This window comes from Netta rufina, assembly GCF_964035555.1.
Source record: "Netta rufina genome assembly, chromosome: 27".
Taxonomy (NCBI): Eukaryota; Metazoa; Chordata; class Aves; order Anseriformes; family Anatidae; genus Netta; species Netta rufina.
The window spans coordinates 2,056,504-2,079,917 of record NC_140151.1 but is presented as its reverse complement, the minus strand read 5'-3'; the positions used below and the strand labels follow the sequence as shown (position 1 = coordinate 2,079,917).

At 67.3% G+C, this 23,414-nt stretch overlaps 2 protein-coding genes across 2 annotated transcripts; both read left to right on the top strand.

Moving 5' to 3' along the window:
• The first annotated feature begins 658 nt into the window (after nucleotides 1-658).
• PPIA (peptidylprolyl isomerase A) lies at nucleotides 659-2,350 on the top strand. The gene is made up of 5 exons (XM_084302184.1): nucleotides 659-811; nucleotides 1,366-1,396; nucleotides 1,485-1,573; nucleotides 1,696-1,868; nucleotides 2,000-2,350. Exons 1-5 carry the CDS (start codon nucleotides 743-745, stop codon nucleotides 2,133-2,135), a joined length of 498 nt encoding a protein of 165 aa, XP_084158310.1. The 5' UTR covers nucleotides 659-742; the 3' UTR covers nucleotides 2,136-2,350.
• Nucleotides 2,351-4,913: 2,563 nt separating this feature from the next.
• Nucleotides 4,914-22,727, top strand: NUDCD3 (NudC domain containing 3). The gene is made up of 6 exons (XM_084302417.1): nucleotides 4,914-5,161; nucleotides 6,358-6,641; nucleotides 12,827-12,959; nucleotides 16,613-16,756; nucleotides 21,652-21,840; nucleotides 22,055-22,727. Exons 1-6 carry the CDS (start codon nucleotides 4,973-4,975, stop codon nucleotides 22,163-22,165), a joined length of 1,050 nt encoding a protein of 349 aa, XP_084158543.1. The 5' UTR covers nucleotides 4,914-4,972; the 3' UTR covers nucleotides 22,166-22,727.
• The last annotated feature ends 687 nt before the right edge of the window (nucleotides 22,728-23,414 follow it).

Genomic DNA, 23,414 nt, shown 5'->3' with positions numbered 1-23,414 from the left:
GGCTATTTTGGGGGGGTGTCTGTGGGGGGGGTGTTTTGGGGGGGTCTTTTTTTGGGGGGGGCTCTTTGGGGGGGTCTTTTATGAGGGGGCTCTCTGGGGGGGTGTTTGGGGGGGGGCTCTTTTGGGGGGGTCTTTTAGGAGAGGGCTCTTGGGGGGGTGTCTCTGGGGGGGGTGTTTTGGGGGGGTCTTTTTTTTTTAGGGGGTGTCTTTATCTTTTTTTTTTATTTATTATTATTACTTTTTTTGGGGTGGGGGTGAGGGGTTGGGGTTGTTTTTTTGGGGGGAGGGGCCCTGAGGAATTTGGGGGGGCCTCGGACGCGCCCCCCCCCCCCAGGGCCGGGCCCCCCCCCCCAGCCCCATCCGCAGCCCCCGCCCCATCCCCCACCCGCCCCGCGCATGCGCGCCCCGCCCTGCTCCCCCCTCCCCCCCGGCCCCGCGCGCGCGCGCTTGGCCCCGCCCCCTCCCCACCCCACCACCCCCTCCCCGGCTTTTCCCCCCCTCCCCTCCTCCCTCCGCTCCCCTCCTCTCCTTCCCCGCCTTTTCTCAGCCGCCGCCTCCCATTGGCCGCCCCGCACGCCGCTCCGTGACGCGGCGGGCGGCGGTTGGGCGGCGCGGCCCGGGGGGCGGGCCCAGCCGCGGGGTATATAAAGGCGGCGGGCGGCCGCTCTCTTTCCGCTGCGCCGCGCTCGCCGCCGAGGACGCCGCCGCCGCCGCCTCCCCCCCGCCGCCTCCCGCCGCCGCCATGGCCAACCCCGTCGTCTTCTTCGACATCGCCGCCAACGGCGAGCCCCTGGGCCGCGTCACCTTCGAGGTGACCGCGCCGCTGAGGGGACACCCGTGAGGGAACGGGATGAGGAGGAGGAGGAGGAGGGGGGGGGCCACGTGGAGCCCCCCCCCCCACGGGAGAGGGAATTTGGGGAGGGGGCGGTGAGGAGGAAAAGGGGAGGGGAGGGTGGGGGGGGGGGGAGGCTCCGGTGCGCGCCCCCGTGCGGCGAACAAAGGCGCGGGGCCGCGCACGGGGCCGGCGGCGCTGCCCTGAGGCGAAGCGGGCGGGGGCGGCCCCCAGCGGCCGCTGCTCGGCACCGCGAAGGGGGGGGGGGGGGGCACCGGGACCACCCCCCCCTCCCCCAGCCCCGGGATCCCCCCCTCCCCTCAACGCCCCCGCCCCGCTCCCCCCCCCCCCCCCCCCCCTCACACCGCGGCCGCCGCCATTTTGTGACGGGGCCGTGCCCCCCCCCTCAACCCCTCCCCAGATCCCATTCACGGGGGTCCTGGGGCTGCCCCCCCCACCCCAAATAACCCCTCAGGGTCTCGGTGTTGCCCCCCCCACCCCCATTTCTCACGGTCTCGCTCCTCTCCCCACAGCTCTTCGCGGACAAGGTGCCCAAGACAGCAGGTGGGTAATGGGGGGGGGGGGCCCTCAATGCGCCCCCACCTCACCATGGGGCCGGGCTCACGGCGTTTTCCTTCTCCCCCCCCCACAGAAAATTTCCGTGCCTTGAGCACCGGCGAGAAGGGATTCGGCTACAAGGGGTCCTGCTTCCACCGGATCATCCCCGGCTTCATGTGCCAGGTGCGTGGGGTTTTTTTGAGGGGTGGGGGGTGCAGGTTGGGCTTTTGGGGGTGTTTTTGGGTTTTTTGGGGTTTTTTTTTGGCTGCACCCCCAACCGTGGCGTGTGCCGCTCGTGGTGGCAGGGCGGCGACTTCACGCGCCACAACGGCACCGGCGGCAAATCCATCTACGGGGAGAAATTCGCCGACGAGAACTTCATCCTGAAGCACACGGGGCCCGGCATCCTCTCCATGGCCAACGCCGGCCCCAACACCAACGGCTCCCAGTTCTTCATCTGCACGGCCAAGACCGAGTGGTGAGCGGGGACTGGGGGGGGGAGTGGGAGCGGGCAGGACCCCCCGTGGGGGGGTTTTTCTGTCCGTGCTGCGGTGCTGTGGGGTGTGGGGGACGCACACACACGGTGCTGGTGCCCCCCCCCCCTCGCAGGTTGGACGGCAAGCACGTGGTGTTCGGCCGCGTGAAGGAGGGGATGAACGTGGTGGAGGCCATGGAGCGCTGCGGCTCCAAGGACGGCAAGACGAGCAAGCAGATCACCATCTCCGACTGCGGCCAGCTCTCCTAAAACCCCTCCCGTCTTCACCAGCCACCGTTCCGCCTGCGGCCCCGGGGGGCAGCACGCCCGGCGCAGCCCCCCCCCCCCCCTTGACCCCCCCAAATTCCCCCCCCCCCCGCCTTCCCACTGCGTTTTCGACTCCCCTGGGGTCTCGCCGCATGTGCCCAGCCCCGTTGGGCTGCGGAGTTCCGTTGAGTCTCAATAAAACGAGTTAAATCACCGAATCGCCGCCCCCGCGCTGCTTTTTTTTTCCCCGGGGGGGGGGTGGGCAGCACCCTGAGCAACCCCCCCCAGTGGTAAAATGAGGTGTGTGGGGGGAGAAATGGGCAGAGCTGGGCCTGGAGGGGGGAAACTGAGGCAGGAGCGAGGAGTCGGGGGGGAGGGGGAGGGCTCAGCACCCCCAAAATGCAGCATTTGGGGTGCCCCCCCCACCTTTTTTTTTTGGGGGGGGGTCGTTGCCTCCGCCCCCCTGTTCCCAGCCAGCCGGGTCTGGATTTGGGGGACTGAGAGCTGAGATTTCGGGGGGGAGAGCTGAGAGCACCGGGGGGGCAGCTTTGGGGTATCCCAGTTGGGGGGTGTTTGTAGGGTCCCAGTGCTCCCAGTAAGGGGTAATCCCAGTCTGGGGAGGGTCCCCAGTACGATTTGGGGTCCCACGTTTGGGGTATTTCCAGTTTGGGGCAGCCTTCTGGCTCCAGTCTGGGGGGGCGGTGGTCTCCCTGTAGGGACTCCTGGACTGGGGGAGTCCCAGTGCCACCAGTTGGGGTGGGTGGTGGGGACTGGGAGGGTCCCTGCTCCCAGTGTGGGGAGCCCCAGTGCTCCCAGTTTGGGAGATAACCCCGGAAATGTCCCGGTGCCCCCAGTCTGGGGAATCCCCCTCCCGCAGCACCCCAGTGCTCCCAGTATGGGTGACGCCCACATGGGGAGCACCCCAGTGCTCCCAGTTTGAAGGATGCCCACTGCAGGAGCAACCCCAGTGCTCCCAGTTTGAAGGACACCCACTGCAGGAGCAACTCCAGTGCTCCCAGTTTGAGGGGCAGCCACTCCGGGGTCATCCCAGTGCTCCCAGTTTGGGGAATATCCCCCTGCCCCTCCCCAGCACCCCGAATTTTTGGGGACCCCCCAGGAGGACCCCAATGCTCCCAGTTCCTCCCCCCTGTCTCCCAGAGGATCCCAGTGCTCCCAGTGCCCTCCCCCCCCCCCCCGAGTATCTCTGCTCCCAGTTTGCCCACCTCTCCCCCCTGGAGGATCCCAGTGCTCCCAGTTTGGAGAATATCCCCCTGCCCCTGCCCAGTGCCCCAAGTTTTGGGGACCCCAGGAGGACCCCAGTGCTCCCAGTTCCCCTCTCCTTCCCCCCATGAGGCTCCCAGTGCTCCCAGTGCCCCCGCCCACCAGGAGGACCCCAGCACTCCCGGTTTGCCCCCATCCCAGGAGGATCCCAGTGCTCCCAGTTTGTTCTCCCCCCCTCCCCCAGAACATCCCAGTTCTCCCAGTTCCCCCCCAGAGGATCCCAGTGCTCTCAGTTTGCCCCATCAGGAGGATCCCAGCTCTCCCAGTGCCCCCCCCAGGAGGATCCCAGTGCTCCCAGTTCCCCCCCCAGGAGGATCCCAGTGCTCCCAGTTTGTCCCCCCCCCCCAGGAAGATCCCAGTGCTCCCAGTTTACCCCCCTGGAGGATCCCAGTGCTCTCAGTTTGCCCCATCAGGAGGATCCCAGTGCTCCCAGTGCCCCCCCCAGAGGATCCCAGTGCTCCCAGTTCCCCGCCCAGAGGATCCCAGTGCTCCCAGTTCCTCCCCGGAGGATCCCAGCGCTCCCACTTTGTCCCCCCCAGAGGATCCCAGTGCTCCCAGTTCCCCCCTCAGGAAGATCCCAGCACTCCCAGTTCCCCCCCCAGAGGATCCCAGTGCCTGCCCCAGGAGGATCCCAGTGCTCCCAGTTTGCCCTCAGGAGGATCCCAGCGCTCCCAGTTCCCCCCCAGAGGATCCCAGTGCTCCCAGTTTGTCCCCCCAGAGGATCCCAGCGCTCCCAGTGCCTGCCCCAGCAGCACCCCAGCATTCCCACTTTGCCCCCTCTTCCCCCAGCAGCACCCAAGCGCTCCCAGCTCCCCCCCAGGAGCATCCCAGTGCTCCCAGTTCCCCCCCCAGAGGATCCCAGTGCTCCCAGTTCCCCACCCAGGAGGATCCCAGTGCTCCCAGTTTGCCATCAGGAGGATCCCAGCGCTCCCAGTTTGCCCCCCCAGAGGATCCCAGTGCTCTCAGTTTGCCCCATCAGGAGGATCCCAGTGCTCCCAGTTTGCCCGCAGGAGGATCCCAGTGCTACCAGTTTGTCCCCCCAGAGGATCCCAGTGCTCCCAGTTTGTCCCCCCCAGAGAATCCCAGCGCTCCCAGTTTGCCCCCAGCAGCATCCCAGCGTTCCCACTTTGCCCCCTCTTCCCCCAGCAGCACCCCAGCGCTCCCAGTTCCCCCCCCCCAGGAGGCTCCCAGTGCTCCCAGTTCCCCCCCAGAGGATCCCAGTTCTCCCATTTTGTTCCCCCAGAGGATCCCAGCACTCCCAGTTCCCCACCCGGAGGCTCCCAGCACTCCCAGTTCCCCCCCCCCGGAGGCTCCCAGCGCTCCCAGTTCCCCCCCGAGCTGCGCCCCCCTCCCCTTCCCACTCGGGCGGGGTCCCCCGCTGGGTCCCGCTGTCCCCCGGAACGCCGCAGCGCGGGGCTGTGTTTCCGGGGGGGGGCGGGTTCCCCCCATGGGGGTGCGGGGGGGACGCAATTGCGCTGCGGACCGGAAGCGCGGCGCGAGCGGCCCGGAAGCGGAGGCGGGCGGGAGGCGGTTGCCGTGGCAGCGGGGTCGGGGCCGCCATGGAGGCGCTGACGGAGCTGTACGACCAGGCGCTGCTCGGCATCCTGCAGCACGTCGGCGGCGTCGACGAGTTCCTGCGCGTCCTCTTCGGCTTCCTCTACCGAAAAACCGACTTCTACCGCCTCCTGCTGAGGCCCGGTGACCGCCTCGGCTTCCCGCCCGGTGCCGCCCAGGCCATGGCCCTGCAGGTAACGGCGGCGGCTGGGCCCCGGGGTGGGGGTGGGGGTGGGGTGGGGGGGACGGGGCCTCCTGGGGGGGTCCTGAGCACCTCAGGAGGGTCCCGAGTCCCCCATGAGGATCTTGAGCCCCTCGGGAGGGTCCTGAGCAAGGTCGGGAGGGTTCTGAGCTCCCTATGAGCGTCCTGAGCAACTTCAGGAGGGTCCTGGGCCCCCCGGGAGGGTTCTGAGCACCTCGGGAGGGTCCTGAGCTCCCTATGAGGGTCCTGAGCAACCTCAGGAGGGTCCTGAGAAACCTCGGGAGGGTCCTAAGCAACTTCAGGAGGGTCCTGAGCAACCTCATGAGGGTCCCGAGTCCCCCATGAGGGTCCCGAGCACCTCAGGAGGGTCCCGAGCAACCTCAGGAGGGTCCTGAGCTCCCTATGAGGGTCCTGAGCAACTTCGGGAGGGTCCTGAGCCCCCCCATGAGGGTCCCGAGCACCTCATGAGGGTCCTGAGCCCCCCAGGCGGGCCCCGCGAGCACCGTGCGGCCGCAGGAGGGCCCCGGCCTTGCCCCCAGGGCTGTGCAGAGCCTTGGTGTGGCAGGGAAGGGGCAGAAACCCCCCGGGGAAGGGGCCCGGTGCCCGCCCTGCCCCGTCCCTGTCCCTGCTGCCGGGCCCAGGGGGCAGCCAGCCGGGACCCGAGGGCTCAGAGCCCCCAGTTTGGGACGGGAGCCCTGCTGGGGGCGGGCACGGGGGTGAGCGCGGTGGGGGGGGTGCATGGAAAGGGGTTTGGGGGGTCCTGCACCGCCCCAGCCCCGACACCCAGCCCTGCCGGTGCCCTCCTGGTGACTCGCAGGGACCGGCAGCTCCTCCTGCCCCACGGGCAGGGCGGGGACGGCTTCTCGCTGACCGGCTGCGTTTTTTCCACCTGAGCCACCGCGTTCTGGTCCCCAACACCGCCACCATCCCCGCCTGCAGCTGCTGCTCCTCCACCCGCCCCGCTGGGAGCTCGGGGTGGGCTGGGGTCCCCAAAACCGCAGCCCCTCGTGGGTGCGGTGGCTCTCGAGGCCGTCAGCGGCTGGGTTTGTTGGGGAGTGGGGCACCTGAGGCTGTGCAGGCGGAGGGAGGGGTGGCGGGCAGGGCCCCGAGCACGCACCCGGTCCCCTCTCCTTCCTCCCAGCCCCCAAATCAGAGCCTGACAGCCGGCCCCCGTTTCCCCTCTCCCAGGCGTTCAAAGTCTTCGAGCGCATGGCCCGGCAGGACGACGAGAAGAGGCAGCGAGAGCTGGAGGCCAAACTGCGGAAAAAAGAGGAGGAGGAGGAGGCCGCCGAGAGGGTGAGAGTGGCCCCGGCCGCGCAGGAGGTCGAGGTGGAGACCACGGTGGAGCCCGACCCCGCGGGGGAGGCGGCGGGGCCGCAGGATTCGGCCGCCCCGGCAGAGCCCAGCCCAGCGCCAGCGGAGCCCCCGGGGGCCGCTGCCCCCGCGCAGCCCCAGCCCGCAGAGCTGCCCACGTAAGGGTCCCCGTTACGCTGCCCCTTTTTTTTTTGGGGTGGGGGGAGGCACCCCTCTGGGGGTGAGGGTTCCCCTTGAGGGTCGTGGGGGGGAGGATGTGCGGTTCCCCGCGGGGCTGTGACACAGGAGCAGCGGCTGAATGTCACCCCCGTGTCCCCAGGAGGTGGCAGGGCCAGGAGGGAAGGGTGCTGAGCCCAACGGGAGGGAGGAGAGGGGCTCGTGCTCGGCTCGGCCGGGTGACACGGGACAAAAACAGGAAAGGGAGAGGGCGATGGAGGGGCTCGAGCCCCCTGCGAGCGTTCCCCTGGGGCTTTACCTCGAGCCTCTGGGCGTCAGGGCTGCGGGACGGGGCTGGTGCAGAGCCTGGGGGTGCTGAGCTGCCCCCCACCCTCCTTGCACCAGCTCCCTGTGCCCCCCAGCTCCCTGGCCTCGCTGTGTCCCCGCTGCTGCCCCCAGCACGCCGCTTTGGGGCTCCCCGCCGGGATATCTGCGCCCCCCCCCGGTGCCTCCGCGGCTCGCGGGGGGCTGGGGGAAGGCGGCGGGGCCCGAAGTGGGGCCGAGCGGCCCCGCGCCGCGCCTGTAGTTGGTTCCTGCTCCTCTGGGGGGCACTGGAGCCCCCCGAAAAGCTCCCGGCAGGCTGTTAATAATTCACCCGCTCTGGAAATGGGGGGGGGGGCACGGATAACGCACGGCCCAGGATAACGCAGGGAGATGCAGCAGGAATATTTGCCCCCTCCCTCCCCTCCCCGCTGCCCCCCCCGGGGTCTGCACAAAGCCCGGCGCTCGGCCCCACATCTGCCAGCGCCCCTCAGAGCCCCCCCCCGAGCGCCTCGGGATCGCGGCTCCTGCAGGGGGAGAGCAGAACCCGGCCTGCTCTGCACCACAAAAACACCTCCCGCAGGATCGGGGGGGGAGGTTTGGGGGCCACCCCGCTGCTCGTGGCCCCCACAGCGGGGTGGTTTTGGGGGCTGGGGGTGCTGCTGCGAGCTGTCGGTGCGCCTCGGGCAGCAGCTCCCTGAACAGAGCAGGCGCCTGGCGTTTGTTTTCTCTTGGTGGATTCCTTTTTTCTCCCTGAGTTTCAGCCCTCGTGGGCCTCGCTGCTGATCCCCTGGTCGGAGCAGTTCCCCCTTCCCTTCCTCACGCTGCCCGGGGGCTTTCAGTGGTGCTGGGGTCGTCCTTGAGCCCTTTGTGTCTCCCTCAGCAGCCCCGTCCTTCTCCCAGCCTTTGCTCGCTGCTGCCCGTTGGGGTTCTCTGCTTCCCACCCCATTTTTTCTGAGCCCGGTGCCTCAGCAGGGCCAGGAAATCGCCTTTCAGCCACGCACACCGAGCGGCACCGGGCAAACCCTGCCCGAGCTGAGCCCTGCAGCACCTCACAGCGCCCGCAGCCTCACGATTTCAAGGATTTCAAGGAAGGATTTCAACCCCTGAGCCCTCTCCTGCAGCAGCAGCAGCCCAGCTCGAGCAGAGCACCTCTGGGAGGGGCTGAAACGCTTCAGCCGCAGCCCCCCAGCTCCCCTCAGCCCTCGGCCGCAGCGAGCCCCCTGTGCCCTGAGCCTAATTTGCCTCAATTTGCCTTAACGAGGAGCTCGAGTCCTCGGGCCGGGCTGCTGAGCTCAGCAGCTGGGTGTCAGCTCCCCTGGCACGCACTCCATCGCTCAGGGCTTTGGTTGCCCTACCAAGGTAGCGAGCTCCAAAATTAGGTCCCTGCACCAAAAATAACTAAATTAAAACCTATAAATTTTTATTTTTTTTTCTCTTAACAAGCAGAAAATCCCAGGGCTGGAGGCCGGGGGACAGCGTGTGCCTGATTCTTAGTCAAAAAGGAGAGAAAAAGAAAAAAAAAAAAAAAAAAAAAAGCCGCCTGCTTGTTTTAACGCAGCGCCGCTCACCCGGGGAAGGAAGGCGGCGTGGAAAACTACCGGGAGCCTGCGGGGCCTCGGGGTGGACGGGGCTGTGGGGTCGTGGGGTTTGGGGGGGTCCCTGCCCCTCGCTGCCCAGGGTTTGGGGTGGTTTCTGCCCCAGCTGAGCCCGGTTTGGCCGCGCGCCGGCCCCTCGGGGAGCTGTGGAGCCGCGGGGTGTGTGAGCGGCGTGCAGACAGCAGCGAGCCCGGGGGACTTTGCCCGGCGGGGCCGTGTCCCGCTGTCCTTGACCTACATTTCCCAGTGAGATCCAGCCCTCTGGTGACGGCTCCGGAGCTCCCCCGTGAGCTGGCGGTGCCGTGGAGGCGCCCGGTGGCAGCCACTTGGCTCCCTGAGCGGCTCCGGGGTCACCCAGATCAGCAGCGAGGGCTGAAAGCTTCCCCTGAAGGGTGCGAGCTCGGAGAAAGGCAAAGCTCTGGTGCCGAAGTCACCCCCCGGGGATAAAAGGTGCCCTCCAAAAGGAGCTTGGGGGGGTCTCCCCTCCAAACTGCCCCCCTCCACCTCAATAGGACACAGCCAGAAAAAGCCCCGGGGCCGCAGCCGCCTGGATCCGGGCGCTTGTTTACTGCGGGTGTGAGCCGTGCCGTGAGGGGGGGTGGCGAGGGGGGGTTGGTATTCAGCTCGCTGAGCGCTCTGCCGGAGACCTAATTAGGTGAGGTGCGCGGCGTGCGGGGAGCCAGGAGCCTTCCCGCAGCACCGGGGGGGCCTCCAGCCCCGCGGCGTGGGGACACGAGCCCGCAGTGAGCCCTTCCCCGGCAAAACCGCGAGCGGCTGAACGGGAGGTGTTAAATCCCCAGGAGGGGGGGAGGCAGCTCTGGGCTCGCTGGCACAGGCAGCGGCAGGAGCACGGAGCACAGGGCTGGTATTTTCCACGCACATGATCCCTGCCCCAAGGGGCTGCACCCGGTGCCCTGCTCCTCGTCCTGAACTCGCCGCCGTCCGCGGCCCGGCTGCGGCACGCGGGGTCGTTACGCCCCGAGCCCGGTGCCTGGTGCCGCGGGAAATGCCCCCTCGGGTCGGGCAGGCGGGCGCCGTGTGCCTGGGTTTCTCTTTTCCTCGCTTGCTCGGGACTTCATTACTGCTTAATGAGATCTTTCCATTCTTGGCAACCTCTCGGGCCCGAGCAAGGCTCCGTGCGCCGCACGGGGCTGCTGACGGAGGGCCGGGCACGGGGCCGGGCTGCTCGGTCCCTGCCCCTTGCTGCAGGGCGGCCTCGTAGGGCGCTGCCCTCTGCTTCCCCTGCTCTGCCACGGGGCAGGGGGCAGGGGCAGGAGTGGCTGCGTGTGGTCGGGATGTGCTTGGAGACCCGGGGAGGGGTGCTGGGGGGGCAGGGGTGCTGCTGACGCCTCCTTCGGCCTCCGTTTCGGTTACTGGGCCTCTGCAGCGCCCGCCCGGCCTCCCGGATGGATGCTGCGAGTGAAAAATGGGATTTGAAGGAGAAAAGCCAGTCCCCCGGGATGGAGCCCCTGCTGAGTCCCTCCTGTGGCACGGCTCGGCCTCGGCACCTCCTCAGGAACGGCCACGCTGCCGGATCGAGCACCCAGCGCCCGCGTCCTGGCCTGGAAACTCCTGGAAGAGGAGGAACTCTGCGAGCTGCCCTACTTCTCCCTGCTCACGACGTCAAAGCAAATCCTTCAGCGCCCGGTTCCTGCCCCTGGCCGTGCGCGGTGCTGCTGGCGCAGAGCTGCTGCTGGAGCTGCTCCTGAGGCGGGCGGTGGGTCCGGGCGGGCGTCCCCACGCTCACTCCGTGGCCACTGCGGTGTCCGCAGGGCTCAGATCGCCACAGATCGCTGCCCCGTGGAGCTGGAACGAGGAAAGGCACCGAAATGTGCACGGGGCGAGCGGGGAACTCGCCCTGCTGCCGGTGGCACTGCCACCTCACCGGGTCCCCGCTCCCTTCTGCCGGGCTCTGGCCCCGCGCCGCGTGCGGCCGGGCTCTGACACGGTGACGGCACCGCCGCGCGCGCTGCGAAACAGCTTGGCTGCTTCTCGACGGTGCATTGTTAAAGGTTTCACCTCCCCCAAAATGACACATTGCGAGCAAAAAATAGAACAAGACAGAACACACAGACCCACCCACACCATCCCCACCACCCGGCAGCCAAGTGCACGCGGTGCCAAAGCCCGGCGGGTGCAAAGCTGCTGCTTTTTCACCCTCCCTCTCCTCGGCCCCGCTGCCACCTGCCTCCGACCCGAGCGACCACCGCAACGGGACGATCGGCGCCCGGATCCGGCCCCTCCGTCGGGCTCCTTCCCCTCGTCCTCCAGGAATCAGCCTTCGCCCGGTGGGCGCGGGGACGGAGCTGCCTCGTGGAGGAGCTGCAGCGCGAGGCCAACGAGGGAACCTGCTCCCAGCCGGGGATCCAGACCCGATTCCTGTGTTTGCCACCCGAATCTGTGGTGCTCGCAGGGGAATTCGACGCTTGGCCTGCTGCTCCGTGGAGGGCGCCGACAATCAGGGGGCAGGGAGGAAAGCCGCCACCACCGCCGGATCAGCAGCGAGGCCGGGCTGAGAGAATTGTGACAGAGACGTGGCAGAGCACGCCCTGCCTCAGTTTCCCTGTGGAAATAACCCAAATCAGACCGACTGCTCCCGGGGCAGCTGTGAAACCCTTCGTGCCTGCATGCTGCAGTGCTTGGCGAGGACCCTGGAAGGCTCAAACCTCCCGAAACGCCTTGTCCTGCACCCACCCAGCCCCAGCACCTTCCTCCCGAGGAAGAGGAGCTGTTCAACCCCTGCTGTGTGCGCAGAAGAGTTTTGTTCCCCTTCCAGCCTCGCTGGCTGGGGGCGACTCCGTGCTGCGCCTTCTCCCTGGCACCTCACTGATGGATTTCAGAGAGCTCTGAGCTCTGCCTCGTGCCACGGTGTCACGTCCCAGCACGACCTCCGGGGCTGGAAGCGGGGCTTTGCCGGACTCCAGGACGTGGGAGTCGGGCGAACCGACGGCACCGTGGGCCACGGGGTGCCGAAAAACCCACGTGTGTGGGGGTCGCACTGGAACAGGATGGGGCTGATTTTATGGAAACACTCTTGGAAAGGGAAAAGCAGCCGGGCTGGAGCCCCAGCCGGGTTCCTGGTACACCACGGAGGTGCCTGCTCCTGACCCAAGGACGCGGGGCAGAGGCAGGAGCAGCACGGCCTCAACCCGGGCTCCGCAGCGAGGCACGGGGACGGCCTCTGGGGCCACCATCCCGGCAGCAAAGCCCTGCCTTGGGGACAGGCCACGGGGGGGTGACACCCACCGGGGCACGGCTCCGGCTCTCCCCGTTTCTGCCCCTCGGGAGCCCGGTGGCCGCTCGCAGCCTGTTCGCCTCCTCCGGTCCGGGGGCGGCTTGGAAGCCGACAGCTGGAGCCAACCAGCGCGAGCGCCGGGTTCGGCGCTGCCATGCCAACCCCGTTTCCATGGCAATTGGCACCCAATGGGTGAACGCCAAGCAAGGCCAAAATTCCCCAGAAAAAGGGCCGCGCTGCCCCCCAAAACCACCCGCCTGGGGCCGCTGGGGCCGGGAGCCCGCAGCCGCTCGGCGCAGAGCCACGGCAGGACACGGGTGGCCCTCGCTGGCCATGAAGGAGAAAAAATCACCCCCGTGTGCACGCAGACCCCTCGACAAACCCCTCTGAACGTCTCCCGAGCCTAATTTAATTAAAACCCTTGGATTTTACGTAATCCTCGGGGCACGGCACTTGCTGGAAGCCGCCCCCACCCGCTGCTGGCACAGGGCCCCCCGGTGTGGGGGCGTCAGGACTGGCTGCCCCCCCGGGGCTGCTCATCCCCTGTGCCCTTCCAAGAAGTGCCACAGCCCTGGGCTGAGTGCTCGGTGTGCACCGAACCCCCCCCAGCACGGCTCTGCCTTCTGGTAGCGCCGTGGCTGTCGTCGGAACAGATTTGGGTTCGGTTCCCTGCTCCGCGGGGGGTTTCGGTGGTGTGGGTCCGCAGCCTGCCAGAGTCAAAGGAAACCTCCCTGCAGCTGGGAGCGTGTCGAGGGTTGCTGATCAGTCTGATAACCCCCCCAGGCACCTCCTCGTGTGTCTCTGGAGGAAGCGCCCATCTCCCCGCGAGTCCTTTTTGTGGTCCCATGCCCGTCGTGGTGCGTGCCGTGTCCGCTTGGGGTCTCCGGGCAGCCTTCTCCCTGCCCCGTACCCCCAGAGGCCGGGCTCACAGAGTGCCTGAGCCAAGGCCCTGCCCTGCTCCTTGCTCCCTGCTCTCCTGTCCCCTGCCCTCTCCGATCTGCTCAGCCTGTCGCCTGTTTTTTTCCCTCCCCAGGAGACAGGAGCAGTTCCAGACAAACCCCGACAGCTACAACGGGGCCGTGCGAGAGAACTACGCCTGGTCCCAGGACTACAGCGACCTGGAGATTAAAGTGCCGGTGCCCAAGCACATCGTAAAGGGCAAACAGGTAAAACAGCTCGGAAGGTTTTGTCCTCCAGCATCTCCCTCTCCCCTGGGGGCCCAGCTGCCTCCAGAGCCGTGCGTGGAGCCCCCACAGCCCCCTGCCTGTCCCTCAGACTGGGGATCGGGACGGGGCCGTGCCTGATTCCCGTTGTTCAGCGCCCCAGCGGGGTTCCTTGGCACTGCTGGGCACTTTCTGTGCGTTTTCCTCCCGTTCCACCTCCTGCGAGCTCACGCCCAGGTTTCTGAGCCCTGCCTCCTGCTGCAGCCGCCCGCCACGCGCACTCGATGGGGTCACCTTCCCCCCGAGCACCCCAGCTGCTGGCAGGGCTCCTCTGGCTCCGGAGCGGGCTCAGGCTCCGGGTTTGAACTCCGGGGACTTTCCCAGCGCCCCCCCTGCCCGCAGCTGGTTCGGGGTTTTTCCATTTGGGAAGCCCAACTGCCCCACCTCCCGTTCTCTGCTTCCAGGGCAGCTGCAGTGAGCACGCTTGGGTTTGTTCTCCGGCTGCAGCCCACACAGCTCCTCGCCATGCCAACAGCGTCGTTCGGCAGCAGCCACCCGACTGGAGGGGCGATGGAGCAAGGGGACAGCGGGGGCCCCGCGAGATGCAGCGTCCCCAGTGGGTCTCCGAAGCAAAGCAGGCTCCTTGGCAGGGTTCGGGGTGTCCGGGGGGATGTTCCATCCCCTCTGGATCGTATCGCGATCACGACGCCTCTCCCTGCACAGGAGGTGCCAGGAGTTGTGCCCTTGCCATAAAAGCAGCGTCACGCTTTGCCTACCCCACCCTTCGCCACCCAGAGACGCGGGGGCCTTGCAGGTGCTCCGAGGAGCCGGGACAGGACGCGATTTTCTGCCCTGTCTCTCCTCTGCTCCCTTCAGGCAGCTCTGCCATAGTCATGTTTGCTGCCAGCAGCCCCAAACACCCACAGATTCGCATCCCTGCAGCCTCCTTGCCCCAAACTCTGTCCCTCCGCTCTGCCCAGCCCCACACTGCACGACACCCTGGGGCAAATTTGGTTCTGCCGAGCCTGGCCCGGGGCCTGCCCGGCCCTTTTGGGCAATCGATGGCTCTGACGCGAGGCTTTCCGTGTCCTGGTGAGGCGTTCTCCTGCTCTTTGGTTCCTGCCTCGCTCCCGGGGCTCCTCTTGGCGCCTCGCAGCCAGGTTTAATTTCACAGTGAGTCCTGGCATCTCTTCCAGCCGTGGGGGGCTGCGGGCTGGGTCACAGGCCAGAGCTGGCTGCTTCAAAGCAATTTTGGAGCTAGAGAGGCTTAGGGCACGGTATCGATGGCTCCTGCAAACCAGGAGCCTTCCCCTGCATTCACCACGCAGCTTCATCTTCTAAAAAAATTATCAGCTCCTCGGCTTCTGCCTGCCAAGGGCGAGATTAAAAATCTCCCCCGTTTGGTCCCTGGGCTCGGAACATGCCTGGCTCTAATGCTGCTCAAAATCTTCCTTATGACACTTTTTGGATTCCGGCTGTTGCTATGGCACATTTTCTCTCGGGCAAGCTCAAGGTTTCCTTGTATGGAGCTCCACGGAGTGTCCGTGGAGCGGGATCGGGAGAAAGGGGGTAGGTGGGAGCGCTTCCTTTACGCTCCGCACCGCTCTGATCTCCTTACAGGCGCAACAGGGGCCCGCGGATCCGAGCGCTTCCCAGGCACTTAAATAGAGATAATGACAGCAGCCTCTCTTTTCTGCCTGGCTCGGAGGAGATGAGCTAGATTCGCTCCTAGGTTTGTGTTTGCTTGTTTGATTTGCGTGGGCGGGCGTGGGCGTTGTAGCGCGCACTGAAATCGCCGCGCTGCGAAGCCGTGGCGGAGAGCTGGGCCCCGCGCTCCCTCGAGGGGTGCGGGCGGCCTTGGAGCCCTGGGCTCCTGCGAGCCCCCCTGGGCTACTTCCCTGGCGTGAGGGCTTCCAGCCCTGCTGCAGGTCCCGTCCCCGGCTGCCTCCGCAGCCCTCTGCTCCCCAGGGGGCTCGTGGTGAGGAGCGGGCGGCGCCGTCGCTTCGCGCTCTGACCGACGGCGCGGGCGAAGAGGCTGCCCAGAATCCTGGACCTCTTCTTCCCTCGGGGTGTCTCTGCGCCCTTCTCCCCTGCCTTTGTCTCCCCGCGCTGCCCTTTGGGTTAGGAGGAGGCACGTTGCGTTTTGCTGCAAACAACAAGCCTTGCCCTAGCCCCCGCCTCCTCCCCAGCACCCGCGGCCCCATTTGAAGCGTTGCCGCAGGTTTCCCCGCGCCGAGATGCTGCCTGCTGCCTGCTGCCTGTTTCCAGAGCTGCCCCCCAGCCCCACAAGCTGCCCCAGAGCGACGCCTGCCTCGCCTTGAACCATCCCCTTCCCCTCAGATCCCGCAGCCGTGACGCTGCGTCTGCGCCCTGGGCACCGCCGCGGGGCTGGGGGCATCGGACCCCCTCCCGCTGAGCCCCTGACGGTGGCAGGGGGTCTGGCCGTGCTGGGGACGGGTCCTGCTTCCACTTGGCCTCCTCTGCTCCCGTCCAAGCCTTGGTGTTTCCTCGTCCCTGGCCGATCTGGGGGCTCTGTCAGGCGGCAGCGGCCACGCAGCCGTGGTGCCGGCCCCGAGCGGCGCGGCTCTGCCCGGCTCTTGCCTGTGTGGTGCTAGTGAGTCACTGGAAATCTCCTAGGTAATGGATAATGTAATAACGTTTCAAATGAGCTCTGCAGAGCAGGAGGAAGATCTGGGGGAACTCTGGGAGAGAATGCAGGCAAATCTCACCGCAGTCTCCTCCTCTCAGGCGAGGGACCGGAGGGCTCCGACCGCCCCTCTCCGGCCACGTCCTGCCCCAGCCCCGCTTGGGCTCGGCGCTGCCGCGGCTCCGTGCTGCCGGGAGGGGAAGCAGCATATGGCCTGGCCTCTTCGGAGACCGAGGCAGCGCCGTGCCACCGGGCGAAGCCGCAGTCTGCCTCTGTCCCCCCGGGGGCAGCCGTGCCACCTCGGCGGCGGGTCGGAGCAGGGTTCCCCATATGGCTGCCCCGGGAGGGAGCTGGCCCCGTTCCGTACGGAGCTGCCTCGTCCCCTCGCAGCCCCTCGCAGCCCCCCGGCACCCAGCCAGGAGCTTGGTCTGAGCCCAGCGCTGTCCCCGTGGCCATCAGCAGCCCAACGAAGCCAGGGAGCGAGCTTTTGGGCTGGGGCAGCAGAAGCCGGGGGAGCTGCGGTGTGGGGCTGAGCCTTCCCGGGTCAGAAAACCCCAAACCTGCAGGTCACGGTGTTGGCCACGCACACGCTGTGCTCCAAACAGCTCGGTCACAGCGAGCGGGCACCCGGCCCCTGCACGCTGTACGGAGGAGGCCCGTGGTGCTGCTTTGCTCTGGGGGGAAACTGAGGCACGGGGGAAACTGAGGCAGGGGGGAAACTGAGGCAGGGGGAAGTGGCTGTGGCAGAGCCAGCTGGCGTGAGTCCCTCCGGGGCTCTGCGTGCCGGGCCCTGCTGCCTGCCGTTCCCAGGAGAGGTTTCCTTTCCTCTCCAAGCTGTCGCTGTTTGCTCTGAAGTGACGGTGGGATTCCCACCCTGCTGCTCCGCGCAGCCCTGATGGCTCTTCTCGCTCTCTCATCCCCAGCGAGTGCACTTGACCCACACCCCGACCAGCGCAGCGGGAGAGCGAGCGGGAGCCTCGCTGCTTATTTTCTCTCCCTGCGTTTCCAGGTGGCTGTGGATATCAGCAGCGGCGCGATTCGCGTGGCGGTGCTGGAGGGCAGCAGCCAGCGCGTCCTCATGGAAGGGAAGCTCACGCACAAGATCAACACCGAGAGTTCCCTCTGGAGCCTGGAGCCGGGGAAGTGCGTTTTGGTAAGGGTTGACCGCTCCCACCGCCTCGCTGCGCCTTCCCTTGCAGCTCCCCCGGGCTTGACCTGGGAATCTGCAGCAGCAGGAGGCTGGAGCCAGACCTGGCCGTGTCCCACGCCGCCTTTCTCTGGCTCTCCCCGTGCGATATCCAGCTCACACCACCCTCGCCTGCGTGCTGGGTGAAGGGAAGCCCCCGTCCCTCATTTCTGCCCTGTGCTGGGTTTCTCCCACACGCTGCCAGCCCTGCTGGGAGCCGTCACTGCAGCCACCGCTCCCTTTCCCTTCCCTGCCGCCCCAGCGCCGCGCATCGTCCTCGTTGAGGTGGTTTGGGGGCTCTTGCTGCCCGGCAGCTCGCTGCTGCTGGACTCCCAGCCTCGGTGCGTGTTTCTGGTGTGCTCCAGCGACCCAGGGGTGGCTCTGCTCCCCGCTGTGCTGGGACCCAGGGCGTTTGCCCCAGCTGGAGCTGTCCCGGGCTGCCCGTCAGCCTGGGGCCTCGCGTGTCTTCCACATCAACCGCTTGCCAAATTCTTGTGCGAGTGTTGGGGCCTCCAGGAGCAGGCTCTTGGCACCCGTTGCCGTCTTTGCCTTCTCCTTCCCACCAAGAGCCCACCCCAGAAGCGTTTCAGGAGCTCTCGGGGCCGGCAGCAGCCCCAGGAGAGGTTCCGAGGCCAGGGTGCGGCAGCCGCGGTGATTCCTGGCCCTGCGTGGGGCCGCGAGGTTTGGAGGCAGTGCGCTCACCTCTCGCCCCACATCACGAGTGGGGCAGCTGAGGGGCACCCAGAGCACGTTGTTGGGACCAGCGAGGGAGGCGGTGTTTGGTGAAGAGCCCGAGGAGGACGGGAGGAGGACGGGAGCAGCGCGCGGGTGGAGCGAGACTCGGGGCCTCCCGCAGCGACCGCGGGCAGCGCGAGGAGCCGGCCCCTCGCCTCCAACCCGAGCTGGAGGCAAGAGCCTGAAATTAGCACGGGCGCAGGGTTGTGAGGATCTCCAGCTGGCTGCCAACATACTGATGGTGGGATGAAGTTTCTCTTGAAGAATTGTAAGGTAACTGGAGCAGAGTGAGGAATTCTCGCCCGGGAGCGTCTCCTTTTCCCGTGCGCAGAGTAGCCGAAGGCTCCTCGCGGTTCATTCATGGGAGCTGCCCAGCCAACAAGCTAACGAGCTGCCGAGATCTGCTCCTCTGGGGGGCGTGTTCCTGCCCCCCCTGTGCGCCTCCACGCGTGGCACAGCCCCCGGCCAGCTCCTTCATCCCGCGAGCATCCTCATCACCACACCGCAAGGCGCCGGTGACTTCCCTGCAGGGCTTCGGGGAGGGGACGCAGCCAAAACTCGCAAGGTGCCGGCGTTGGAGTCGCCAAGACGCCATGGGCGTGGTGTGGGACACCTCGGGGGCTCTGTTTGGAGAAAATCCACCTGCTTGTGGTCCGTGGCCCTAATCTGCTGCAGCCCCTGCCAGCTCGATCCTAGCACTGAGGCTGGGTGGAGGCGAAACCTCTCCTGCCTGGCCCCGTCCCTTGTGGGGGCCGTAATCGCCCTCCCCTCTCCCCCAGCTCTTCCCCTGAGCAGCTCGATGTGCCGTACAGCCCCCGGCTCTGCCCCCATCCACCTCCCCGGTGCTCCCCTCGATCCCTTCCCTCAATCCAGGCCCCGAGCACCTCCCTGCCGCCTCGCCCCTCGGAGAAACCCAGCGGGGCCTCATTTCAAGGCCTCGTGCTCCGCCGGTCCCCGGGTGCTTGCTCTGTGCCTGCTCCCACCCGGGGATCGTGGCCCCGGCCCGCGCCGGGCCCCGGCTCTCAGCCCCGTGCTCTCCCTTCCCTGTCACGCCCGCTCGCTTGTCAAAAGCGCGATGAAAATAGATCCGCAGGAGCTGTTTTTAGCAGGCTCCGCTGGGTGTTGTGCACAACACGTTTTGGGATTATTTTCGTTGTTGAGGATTTTTTTTTTTTCCCCCTCCGTTCCCTCTCTTTTTCTCCTCCTTTCCGACGTTTGGTGTCCGGGCTTGGGCTTTTGTCACCGTGCCCTGCCTTGAACGACTCTTACAGCCTTCATCTTGCCAGCTCCTGAGCTGCGAGGCCGAGGGAACAACGAGCTGCGGCGCTCCCCGACCTCCACGTGCTGCCGGGAGCAATGCCCACGGCCGTCCTGGTGCCCCCTCCACGGCTTCTGCCTCCTGCTGCCCGCTGCTGCCTCGGAAGGGAAGCAGGTGGTGAGAGGTTGTTCTCCCCAGACCTACTGACGTCCCTTGGCAGCGTCTCTGACAAGGTATTTAGGATCAGGGAGGAAACCTCGTGCTGCGGCACAGCCCAGCTCCTGCAGCGAAGGGCGGCGGCGCTCCCGGCGGGGCTGGGGACGCAGGAGGAGGGGACACAGCACCGCGTCCCTGCTGCTGCCACCGCTCAGGCTCTCAGCGTGCTGCCGAGCCCCCTGCGTGGGGACAGCCCGGTCCCCTCTCAGAAACCTGCCCCGGGAACGCTGACACCATGACACGAGGACACCATGGCACGAGGACACCATGGCACGAGGACACCATGGCACGAGGACACCATGGCACGAGGTCACCACGCCAGCGTCAGCCACGCTGTGCCCCCCATCACCTCCTCCCCCACGGTGTCCCATTGCAGAAGGTGCTTCTGACCCCATGGGTGCGTTTGGCATCTGCCAAAAAAACAAAAAATGGAAGCAGAGGCGCGAGGGGCTGCCTGACCGAGAGCCCTGCACGCTGCAGGAACCCCATCCTGCCTCCGGCAAAAGGCCGCCAGCACTTTCAGGAGCCCCCCAGGGCTGGGCAGAGCGGCTGGGCTGGGCTGTGCAGCAGCAGCTTCGAGTTCGGGCCAGGCTTTTGCCTTGTTTCGGAGCGAGCGGCGTAACCAGGTCGCGGTGTGTCCTTGTGAAGGAGCCCTGTTCCCGCCGTGCAGCCCCTCGGGGCTTTGCGTGGGGCCGCGTGCGGTGGGGCCGTGGCTCGCAGGCACCGAATCGCCCGGGCTGAGCGCTACGGGACCGGCCCCCGGCCGCCTGCTCTCCCCCACTTGCCCTCCTCGCACCCACACACTCGCCGAGGAATCAAGAGACAGAAACGTGCCCGAGAGCTCAACCCGAGCCCAGCAGATCCCACCCTGGGAGCCGAGCCGCCCGCAGCACGCAGTCCGGCCCCGCCGAGATCCAAAAAAAACCCCAACCCCGAGCTGGCAGAGCTCCGCCGAGCCCCGCGGGCAGCTCGGAGGCTCGTGTTTGAAAGTGGGACTCCAGCCTCGGAGCGAGTCCCACTTTCGGCTCTCTCCCCCTGGAATACGGGGGAAGAGCCAATTCCCCCGCGCGCGCGCGAGGTGGGCTGCAGAGGTTAATGAATTGCAAAGCGCTCGGCGCTGGAGCGATGCGCACCGTGGAGAAGCTGGCGAGGAAATGAATAATTCTGTCCTCCCAGCAGGGTGGGAAGCGGGATGCGGTAAAGAAAGCCAGGGCCACGCACGGGGCGGGGAGGAGGAGAGGATTCCTGGGTCGCCGCGTGCGGCCGCAGCTCCTCTGCCTTTCCCCGGAGGCTGCGGCCCCCCCGGGGGCTTCCCTCCGCGTCCCACCCGGGCTTTTTATCCAGGCCTGACCAGTCGTAGGGTGCTTGGCACCGGTGGCAGACGGGGATGTGGTGGGGAAGGGAGAGGGGACGGGTTTTCCTTCCCACCTGGGTGGGCAGCGGGGCTGGGCGCCCCCGGCACCGTTACCCGCCGTGGAAAGTGCAACCGTGCTGTTAGGAGGAGAGGGAGCTCGCCCGTCTGGCTGCCAAAACTCACGCCTTCCTTCCCCAGGCTGCAATATCGGACCAGCTCCATGCTCCCAGCTTGATGAAGCCCCAGCCACCCCCTCCTGCATTAATTGGTTCCCTTCCTTCGCACCAGGGCCGGCCGCCCGGCTCCGTGCCGCTGATGGCCGCCCGTGCTTCCCTCCGGAGCCGCTGAGCTTCTGGGGAGGTTCGGCTAAATTGTATTGTCTGCCTTTATTGATGATTTTGCAGAGGCGCCAACGAACGCCATAAATCTTCCCTGCTGCTGGGATTATTGCTAAAATAATATCGGGAAAAGCAGCCCACCCCCTCTCCTCCGAGCCAAAGGAAAGGAGCGAGTCGGGGACGCCGGCACACCCGGCGCTGCCGCCCGGCTCGCGGCTCGTCCGCCCGGGAGGCTCGCGGGCTCGCTCCCCCCGGCGGGGCAGGGGCCCCAAATCCTGGCGGAGAGGGGCTGGCGCAGGCAGGAGGCAGGAGCTCGCGGCGAGCACGGGCGGCGCGGAGCAGCGGGTGACATTTCAGCCTCCTTCGCCGCCCACGCGCCCGCACGCGGAGCGAGCCCCCGGGGGAGCCGAGGCGAGGGCTCTTTCTGGGTTAGCGCAACGCGAAGGCCGCCGGCAGGGCCGGGATTTGTGAATCCCCCCCCCACACACACACACACACCCAGCACATCTGGACGGGTCCCCAGGCGCTCGGCTCGCCCCCTGGAGCGGAGCAACCTCGGCTGCCAGGGGGATGCTGAACCCAAAATTGGGTTCTGAGAGCCCGGTAGCTTGAGGTGGGGCCGCAACGCGCTGGGGAGGCACCGAATCCCCCAAGGAGGCACCAAACCCCCTGGGGAGGCACCAAACCCCCTGGGGAGGCACCAAACCCCCTGGGGAGGCACCAAACGCCCTGGGGAGGGGGGCTCGGGCTGTGCCTGCAGCAGGGGGGGTCCCACCAACCCCTCGGAGCGCTGTGGGTGTCTCACCCCCTCCTCCAGCCACGGGAAGGGGGCGGTGAGTGGGGCCCCCGCCTCAGCCGTGCTCTGTCTGGAGCTCGCAGACGGGCCCGGAGGGGGGTGGGCTCCATCCCCAGGGATGATCTGAGCCCCCCCCCCTCCCCCCCTCGTCCCCGCTGTCCCCAGATCAACCTGAACAAAGGGGACGAGTACTGGTGGAACGCCATCCTGGAGGGCGAGGAGCAGATCGACATCGACAAGATCAACAAGGAGCGCTCCATGGCCACGGTGGACGAGGAGGAGCACGCCGTGCTCGACCGCCTCACCTTCGACTACCACCAGAAGCTGCAGGGCAAGCCGCAGAGCCACGAGCTGGTAGGTGCCCCCCCCCCCCCCCCAGCACCCCCCCGGGTGGCGGGCACTTGGCCCCTCGCCTCCCTCCTTGCTTTGGCTGCGGCCGGCGGCGCGGCCCCGCGGCTCCCCGGCCTCCCTGGGCACGGCTGCCTGCGGGATTTGCCATCTTTTTGGCCAAAAAAATGGGGGTTTGGGGCCAGCTCCAGGCTGACGGGCGCCTGCCGGCTCTTTGCAGAAGGTGCACGAGATGCTGAAGAAGGGCTGGGACACCGAGGGCTCCCCTTTCCGCGGCCAGAAGTTCGACCCCTCCATGTTCAACATCTCCCCCGGCGCCGTGCAGTTTTGACCCCGGCGAAAAGCGGCCGAGAGGGTGAGGCGAAGAGAGAGAGAAGGAGAAACCCACCCGAAAAACACCGCAGGACTCGGGGCCTCGCGCCCGGTGCCCCCCAAAACCCCTCGCCCATCCCTCGGCACCGGCACCGGCACCGGCCGGGCTCGGCGTTTCCGCGTGCGTGCGGAAAATGCAGATTTACGCCCCGTCACCAAGGCAACCCGAGCGGCTGGGACCCTTCTCCTCGCCTCGCCTCGCGCTGGCGACGGCTCCGTTGTTTTTCAGGAATAGACGGAGCTGGCTGGGTGACATAATTATTATTTTTGGTCCTTCAGGATCCTTCTGGGTTTTGCTTCTGGGGGTGCGGAGCCCTCCCCACCCCGGCCCCCCGTGCCGCTTCGCCCCTCGCGCGCAGAGGTGGCCGGGGTGGCCCCGGTAGAGGTTGTGGGGTCGGGGGGGTCCCGCGCCCCTCCTGCGCCCGCCTGACCGCCCCGGGCCCCCCCCCAGTGTTATGGGGTTGGGGGCACTCGTCCCGCCCCCACCTCCCCTTGGGCTGCAATAAACGCGTTTCTGTGAGCGTGGGGCGTGAGAGTGGTTGGGGGGCGCTGCCGCCCGGGGGGACACCGCCACCCATGGGGACACCATCACCCGTGGGGACACTGCCATCTGTGGGGACACTGCCACCCGTGGGGACACTGCCATCTGTGGGGGTGCTGCTGCCCATGGGGACACCGCCACCTGTGGGGACACCGCCATCTGTGGGGACACCACCACCCCTGGGGACACTGCCACCCATGGGGACACTGCCACCCCTGGGGATACTGCCATCTGTGGGGGTGCTGCTCTCCATGGGGACACTGCTACCTGTGGGGACACCGTCACCCGTGGGGACACTGCCACCCCTACGGACACTGCCACCCATGGGACACTGCCACCCATAGGGACACACGGGGACACTGCCACCTCTGGGGACGCTGCTGCTGCTGTGAATACCACTGCCCCCATGGGGACACTGCCACCCGTGGGGACACTGCCACCCGTGGGGACATCACCACCTGGGGGTACCGCACCACTACCGGGGGCACCACTGGCCGTGGGGACACTGCCACCCGTGGGGACAGGGGCACCCGTGGGTCACGGCCACCCACAGGGATGCTGCCACCCATGGGGACATCGCCACCTTTGGGGACACGGCCACCCACGAGGACATCGCCACCCGTGGGGACACCATTGCTGGTGGGGACACTGCCACCTGTGGGGACAC